Consider the following 8,870-nt stretch of genomic DNA (forward strand, 5'->3'; position numbering starts at 1 on the left):
ATTCTAGAAATAATTTTTTATTCGCTCTAGGATTTCTTTTACAGCAACACGGTACACTGTGCCATGGCTGGACCACTGAGAATTAAGTAATGTCTAATACTATCTACTGTCTAAAAAATGCAAATGAATGTTAAAGTTCCAAATTCTAAAGCCAAAATGACTTGATTGTATGAAAAGGTTAACAAAAAAATAAAAGAGGAATGTGAGCGTATTGAACAGGAATGTAACATGAATGACAACCTCGAATCCTAAACTGGAAAAGGAATTAAAAAGAAAAATACATCATCACACTATCTTATTGACAGCATGTAACTCAAACAATGCTAAATTTTTACATACAAAGCAAAAAATGTATAAAGGAAACAGCTTCTCAGTACGAGTCAACAAACACATAAATCATTGCATTGCGTTTATTTGTAGGCAACTTCATTATGTGAATGAATGTGAGAAAGTACTTCAAGCAGCAGAGCACAGGCCTCCTCAATACTTGAATATACAGTAAGTATGCATTTTCCTTTATACAATGTTTCAGTAAAAAACAGGCCCTTGTATCTTGAAACCTAACCTCTAGTACATTTGATAATTTTATTCCAGAAAAGTTCATTTTTGACTGCACTCTCAGCTCATTCATGCAAGTAACAAGTTAAAAATTTATATATTGTGGAAAAGCTTTTAATTATTTCATATCAGCATTGACTAATATTTCACTTCTGGTCAGCTTCCCTCTGTCTTTCAGATATTTCATCACCGTCTTCCTCCTCCGCCAGGTCACCTTTAATCCATATTCTTTTTCAGGAGTATCTTGAACTAAGATGTCATTGTGGTCCACTGCACATGGTGTTTGGGCTATATAATTCAAAAATCTCAAATCCATAACAGGAGAATGTTTGTGATGCTCCCCAACAGATGAGCACAGATTTGCAACTGGAGTATAGACAGTTGGGGGAGTAGATGCATCATTGGTACTGAGGTCTCCAAATCTTGTTGAGTTTTCTGGCTCCCTCAATTGTCCGTCATTGTTTGTTGTATACTCTTTAGCCTCATTTGTTGCCAGTTTTTTAGCTCCTTGACCAGCTTTCTGAAACACAGAAGTGTTTCTGGACAGAGGTGGCAAACTCTCATCCTCAGTTACCTTACATGTAAGCAAACCCTTATTTCGTAGAATGGGTTTACCAGCTCTTGGGGCACACTTTTGACGTTGTGGGACTTCAGAGGCCTCATTAAAACTCAATGCTGGGAACTTACAAACACTTGATTTCTTTGTCTTGGAAATCCTGCTGATACTAAAAGAGGTTCCATAACTTGAAGTGCTTTCTGTATGATACTGTTTCTGTCTTCGAGGTGGAAACTGCAACTGCTCTCCTGATTCAAACTGAGATTTAACCTGGTTTAAAAAAAAAAAAAAAAGCTTTTAGTTTGTCCATCATAGGATTACACTTTTTAAGCATTTCATTTTGTGTTTTGACAGTTTCTCTCTCACTGGTACTTTTTTTTCTTTCTTCTCTTCCTTTATCTATAAGCTTTTATCACATTTATTACATTGACAGCAGGGAATTTCAATGTTAGTTTACATATAGTTTGTACAGAAATCTTTCACCTCAATTGGCTTAAGTTGGTGAACTGTACTTAATGCTTTTTTTTTTTTTTTATATAAACATAGTTACATGCAAGACTAATGTCACTAATTATTTCACAGTAGGCCAGCCAACTGTGTTTAAAAAATTCTTTTAAAAAAGACAGTTGTTTCAGAAGTTAAATAATAGTAGTGACTCTCAAAGTGAACACAATATCCAAACACTTTATTTTTTAAATTTTGTTCATATGTGTAAAGTAAAAATGATTAAATTCTTCCACGGTTGGAGGACAGGTAAGTGACTCACTTAGGGTCTTACAGAAAAACAATGATTAGAACTATATATGCAAATTTGTGGGGTTTCCACTTCTTAATCCGTAAGTCATACTGCCCAACTATGTAATATGGAGCAATGCATTAATTTTTTTTTAACTTTCTTCAAAGGTGTTCTACTGAAATTAAAATAAGTAATCGCTTATAAAGGACATTCCTATAAAGATTTTGCTGGGCTGCATAGCTACTAAAGATTTCTCATCACCAGCTCTACTAAATAGTCAAACTATTTTCCTAAGAAAATATGACTGCTGCCACAAGAGTTCTTAGTTTGAATCCATCCTGTGCACTATCCATGTGCAGATGACATTCTCTGAAGGTGTGAGTGAGTCCCACAATCCATGAAGGACAAAAACTTACTTTCCAAAATCCCAAAGACATACATTGTCTATAAAAAATATTCAACCCCTTTGAAGTTTTCATTGTCGTTGTTACACAAAATTGAGTGATGGTGGAATTAATTTGGGTTTTTGACACTGGTCAGCAGTAAAAGACTCTTTAATGTCAAAGTAAAAACAGATCTCAGCAAAGTGGTCTAAATTAATTACAAAAATAAAACACAAAATTTTACAGAAGTATTCAACCCCTTTAATGTGACACATCTAAGTCATAACTGGTGCAGTCAATTGGTTTTAGAAGTCACATAATTAGTTCAATGGAGAGCATATGTTTGTAATAATGGAATTTCAATTGATTGTAGTCTAAATGCACATTAACCGGAAGGACCAGCTTGTTGTGAGTCAGTACTGTGGTCTAATCTACACAATGAGGACAAAAGAACTCTATAAGCAGCTCCATGAAAATGAGATTCAAAAGAACAAGCCAGTGGAAAGATACAAAAACATATTCAAGTGACTGAATATCCCATGGTTTCCCATTAAATCAATTGTTAAGAAATGGAAAGAGTATGGCACAGCTGCAAATCTGCCTAGAGAAGGCATTCCACAAAACCTGAGTGATCATGAAAGGAAAAAAAAGTTTTAGAGGCTACCAGGAGACCTATGGTATCTCTGAGAAAGTTAAAAGCTATATAGTGTATGAGATTGGAGACATTCTGTATACAACAACTGTTGCCAAGGTGCTTCACCAGTCACAGCTTTATGAGAGTGTGTTCAAGAGAAAGCCACTTTAATAATCATATGACACTTCAGAAGGTACACCAGAAGGTACATGGGAGATTCTGAAGTCAGCTGCAAGAAGGTTCTATAATCTGACAAGATAAAAAAATTAGCTTTTTGGACATCAAACTAAACATATTTAAACACTGCACATTTTCAAAAACACAATACACCCCATCTATGGTAGTGGCAGCATCATTCTGTGGGGATGCTTTTCTGCAGCAGGGCTCTTGACGGCTTATGATGGTAGAGGGTAAAATGAATACAACAAAATACAGGGATATCCTGGAGGAAAACCCGATGCAGTCTGCAAAAAACCTGCAGCTTTGGAGATTTGTTTTTCAGCAAGGCAAAGACCCCAAGCCAAAACTACACAGAAATGGCTTAAAAATTACAATGTTAATATCCTTAAGCGGACGAGCCGAAGTCCCAACCTCAATTTAAATGAAAATGTGTGGCTAGATTTGAAAAACACCATTCACTCAACATCCCCACACAACACGAGCTCAAGCAGTTTTACAAAGAAGAATGGAGAACAGTGTCCACACATCTGGAAAGCTGGCAGAAACCTGACCATACAGACTCAAGACGGAAATAGCTGCCAACTAAATAATAACTTAGTATAATTGATTGCATAAGTATAAATGTGTTTTACATTTGCCATTAATATACAATAGATCAAAGCACCTTGAGCATGGGAAAGGGTGCTATATAAATAAAATGTATTATTATTTTGCAGATAGACATTTAGACATTCTCACTTTGACGTGAAAGTCTTCTCTTGAGCAATGTGTATTAAATAAAAAAAAAAAAAAACAACCCAGATGAAATCCACTGCAATTCAATGCTGTATAATAAGAATTCAAAAAATGTTCAATAGTTTTTATAGGCCCTGTACGTGTTAGGTTAATTGGTGGCTCTAAAGTGGCCCCTTGTAGTTGTAAGTATGTGAATTAGTGTACTGTGGGTAGCTCCCAGGACTAGTTAATGTCTTTTGGCCAATGCTGCAAGGTAGTTTAATGAACAATATACAAAGTTTCGAGCCATGGGTACCCATTACTGTTTACATTTACAAAATATTAAATCAAATGTGAGACACCATACTCTATAAATTGTAATCTCTTAAATAAATGGTGCAATTGTGATATACAATTAAGTTCTCAAGCAAGTGTTTCAAATCATTGACCAAACACTTGTGTGGCTCAGCTCAAGATGCTAATCTGAATTGGCAGCACCAGTTAGTAGAATGATACCATATATAATGTGTTATCAGCAGTGTAGTTCCACAAAGATTTACATTTTGAAGGGCTGCTAAAAATTAATTAAGTTTTTGTTGGGTTTCTGAGGCCAATATATGGTTTCATTACAACTAAAATGTTATGAAAGACATGAAAGCACATACTGTATATAACATACATACATTACTGAACAATCTGAGAATTCGTGCACAGTTATGAGCACATAGCTGGATGACATAATTACTGCTGTCAAGGTCAGTACAATTCAATAGCTTATTTTGGATGAGATTAGAAAATGCTAGCAACAAATGTTTGATAACTTTTGCGACATACTTTAAAAAAAAAAAAAAAAAAAAAAAAAAGTATTCTGATACCTATCTACATTATGTAATGTTAATTGAATAGACTAAACTAGCCCTATAACAGTGTATGTTCATGAGGGAGATCAGCAATGTACTGGCGCACTATTAATTTAATTCAGCGGGTTTGACAGTGCTGCTTTTATGATCATGTATGATAAGATTCTCAAAGCGGCTCAATTCAATTCCCAAATAACCTTAACAATGCATTGTTGTAGATGTTAAACGAAAAATCAGAGTCAGACAAAAACCCATGTAGACAATGGGAGAACTGAGACAATGCCTGGGTGAGGGATTCAAACCCAGGATGCTGGTTCCATGAGGATACAGTGCTATTTACTACCCTGGTCATATATCATTCTCTTTAAAGACATAAGTAGACCTCTCCACCTTTGGAAGTCTTTAAAAAATATACCCACAATATAAATCAAGGTCAGGCATGGCCTCCTATTGAAATTCATAAATGCCCCTTCTTGTGAAAACAGTGATGTTTATTATTATTAAATAACATTTGAAACAGTTTTCTAAAACCAAACCATCAGTTTCAGTGATGCAATAACCATAAGACAGAAGTAAGTCTTATTCATAAGAAGAAATTGAATTACCCAGCCGAGTGCAGATGAATTTTGGTCAACTGGCAAAGTTGGAACATGTTTAGGGTTAAGTGCTGATTGAGCAGGAATGCCATATGTATGTCTATCACCATCTAGTGGACTTTCTAAGAACATCAGAGATGGCTTTCTTATATTACAGATTCGTTTCTTCCTGCCAGGCATTAGCTGCCATCATATCAGCTGTGAAAAACAAAAAGAAAAATATTAAGCACAGGAAGATATAAAGTAATAGTTCCAATCTAAAAAATCAATAGAAATAAAAACTTTAGCAGAATGAGGTTGGAAATTAGTAATGGATAGTCCAGGAGCAATCTTTCAGAAGGTTAATTCAAATCTTTATCAGACCTCCTTACTAAATATCATATTTTTTACGTCTGTATTTATCTAGTGAATTAATAAATAACACATACTGTTACTATTTAAAATATATCAGCCATTATGTGTGTTCACAGTGCAATTTCACTATTTAAGAGATGGTATATAGAGAGGACATTAAAAAAAGTCCCCCCCACAATATATTTTTGAAGAAATCCACATTTCATGAATTAGTAGATATAAAATTTTGGTTTTTTGCCAACAACAATCAATATTTCAGCCTTTGAATATAAATAGTGTCATACCGAGAACTTAATTCAAAGGTCTTAGCCCAAAGCCCTAAGGTTCTACATTTAATTATACAGTATTCTTGGCAAAAAAATGCAGAGGTTCTGCCTCCACTCTGCACAGCACTCACTGTACCATTGAACAGGCCAGCCATGATATTCAGCAATTTTGGGGGATCCTACAAAATTTCAGGGTGTCCCACAGGGCAGCACAATCAACTGAGTAAAATGCTTTACAAAAATCAACAAAGACTGAAAAGAAACTCTGTCGATATTCACGTTTGCGCTCATTGAGAATCCTCAGTGCCAAGATGCAGTGAATGGTAGACTTCTTATAGGTAAAACCAGACTGTTCTGGTCACTGGTAGATGAGCAAGTGATCACAGATCCCATCAAGGATGACCCTATCAAGGACCTTACCCGGCACCAAGAGCATTGTTATCCCCCTGTAGTTGCTGCAATCCAGGCAACCACCCTTCCTTTCCAGATAGGGACGACAAGTCCCGTTTTCCAATAAGTTGTGATGATGCCAGTCTCCCAAATGGAAGCAAAGATTGCTTGCAATGCCAGGAGAACAGCCTTACCACCAGCCTGGAGAAGTTCACCCCGGATACCACAGATCCCTGCAGCCTTTCCAACCTCAGTGAGATTGGGTGGTTTGCAACTAATTGGAGGATCAGCCTCAAGAACTGTGGACCCACAGATGTCCAACATCCTATCCGGAGTATAAGCTTTAAACAGCTGCTCAAAGTAGCCAGCCCAGTGGGTCACAACTGCAGCATCACCTGTACAGACCGTTAGACAGTGCAATTAATAAATCTTAATTTTAGATATCACCTTTAACAGCACGCACCAAATGCACTTTACAGAGGACTGCACTTTATTACCATTATCAGTCTGGTAATAAAAATATAAACCATATCAAGATTTCAAAGAAATTCGTAAATTGTTTTATAATGAATATAAAAATAGCTCAAAGACAGTGCAGTGTACTGGATAAGGAAATTGATTTTAAACTTCAAAGCTGACGAGGAAATCCCCAGCACTGACACACTGTGACTCTGACCTAATGAATTAACCTACATGTTCTACAACCTATTATGTGATTTAGGATGAACACACCAAGACCAACCTTTCTGTCTGTTTTTGTCAAGGTGAATGTTATCAAGGGAGCTCTATTAAATACCATTTAATTTATAAAGCAGTCATAGTTTATATTTAGTAAAGATTAAAAGCTCTGTATAAATTATCATTGAATGATAGCAAGACGTATACCATTGGTAATAGGATGGCATCTGTGGGGACAATGCCATCACTGCACTGAAACAGCCTTGCAGGGGACAAAGATATAGTGGTGTTATTGCCTTGCAAATCAAATACCATTACACTTTCACCTGCTTAAAAAAAATTAAATGCACTGGGTTTGTTACTAAAGATAAATTTCCTATCATCTAACTCTTTACCAGCAGAGCTAAAGAACCTTAATGCATATACCTAGTATTGCCAGTATAAGGGGCCAAGAACAGCGTAATTACAGTATTATAAAGGGTTGTCTTATGACTGAGAGGCCACCAGAACTGGTTGCAACCACTTTAAATCAATTTGGTTGTACAAAGGATTGACAGATTATACTAAAAAATAAATCTATTGCATTATGTATTTGAAAACCTCAAGTCTGTTTATTTACAACCTTAAGAAAGTTTTTCCAAATTTTCATGGAAATGTTTGGCTATAACTACAGCAAAATAAAATATCCGGTACCTAACATTCAAAGGAATTTAATATGGACAGTGACTAGAAGCACCTTAACAAACAACTTGAAAATCAAACTGATTAAAAACATTTTTGAAGAATAAGTGACATAAATAAATCAATTGAAACTACGACATCGGTAGTACAGTACAACATTTACGGTTTATTTAGAGTTTATTTGTCTTAGAAAGGGAAAGGTGACCTTGTTTTCAGTTCTAAATTAAATATTTGAATTGACGATACTCTCAAACAAATAAAAGTTGAGACCTTCTAGCACAACAGCTCCAAATATGCAGTATTTTTATTAGGACGTTTTTTCAAAGGATCCACATGCCTTCTTCCGTTCGTACAGTTCAAGTCTTACAAACGGGGGACAAAGCTGGAATATCGCCCTAACAAACTGTACAGCAGCCCGTTAAGTTCGCTGTCTTAACTACAACATAAACACACTAAAATATACAGAATTCGCACAGTGTAGGGACTACAGCAGCAACGTATGCCCATCACATTTCTTCCGTTTCCTGGACATCCCAGGCCAGTGTGCTTATTATTTCTGAAAATCAGTGATCAAAAAAACTCTAATCCCACTACATTCAAAATGTATTTTTAGAGAAGATTGCGCAGGATACGGATATGGTGCCGTCACAAAAAAATGTCCGAGGTGCAAATATATCTCAGTGCTAGGTGATCAGACGATTAGTCGAGATTTATTAGTTTTAAACAGATTACAGCGATACCACTCTCTTCGAATAAATGAAAACAGTCAATATATTCAGTTCCCTCGACGAACGGGAAAGGCGCTATATAAATAAAATGTATTTTTATTAATTGAAGTAGTCTGTACCTCTCCAGCATATACGAACCACACAGCCTGATAATTATTTTAAACCTTCTCGTTTGGGACTTTAACTTTGTCAACAATTTCACTGTAAGGTTGAACAAAAAACTTGCAACAACTATCTAAAAGGGATTTTATTTGTGTTTATCCTAAGCAAAACTGTGCAATCTCAGAAAATCAAGCAAATACAAAATACTTACGACTTAGACAGGAATCAAATCCCACAGGCGTCTGTTTTATTTGTTTCTTTCTTTCTTTCTTGCAATTTTACTATCATAATCAGTACTGTTTACAGAACAAACTTACTATTATATGTATTTTTATCATTCATGTAATTGCCGGTTCTTTGCGAGACAAAGCGAATCCATAGGTTTAAACCCCGCCCATAAACGGATTCTCTATCATGATTGGCGTTATCAAAGTCTGTGTAACACTCTATTGGC

At 35.7% G+C, this 8,870-nt stretch overlaps 1 protein-coding gene across 1 annotated transcript; it reads right to left on the minus strand.

Annotated features, from left to right (window-relative positions):
- On the minus strand, positions 1–8,789 carry rhno1 (RAD9-HUS1-RAD1 interacting nuclear orphan 1). The gene is made up of 3 exons (XM_028805564.2): positions 8,628–8,789; positions 5,227–5,415; positions 1–1,384 (listed from the first exon to the last, which is right to left on the minus strand). Exons 2-3 carry the CDS (start codon positions 5,395–5,397, stop codon positions 677–679), a joined length of 879 nt encoding a protein of 292 aa, XP_028661397.1. The 5' UTR covers positions 5,398–5,415; positions 8,628–8,789; the 3' UTR covers positions 1–676.
- Positions 8,790–8,870: the final 81 nt, after the last annotated feature.

Source organism: Erpetoichthys calabaricus, chromosome 1 (genome assembly GCF_900747795.2).
Source record: "Erpetoichthys calabaricus chromosome 1, fErpCal1.3, whole genome shotgun sequence".
Classification (NCBI taxonomy): Eukaryota; Metazoa; Chordata; class Cladistia; order Polypteriformes; family Polypteridae; genus Erpetoichthys; species Erpetoichthys calabaricus.

Coding starts and splice junctions, on each gene's coding strand:
- rhno1 (XM_028805564.2), bottom strand. CDS start 5,397: ATGCCTGGCAGGAAGAAACGAATCTGTAATATAAGAAAGCCATCTCTG. Junction 1,385..5,226: donor ATTCATCTGCACTCGGCTGG/GTAATTCAATTT, acceptor TTTTTAAACCAG/GTTAAATCTCAGTTTGAATC.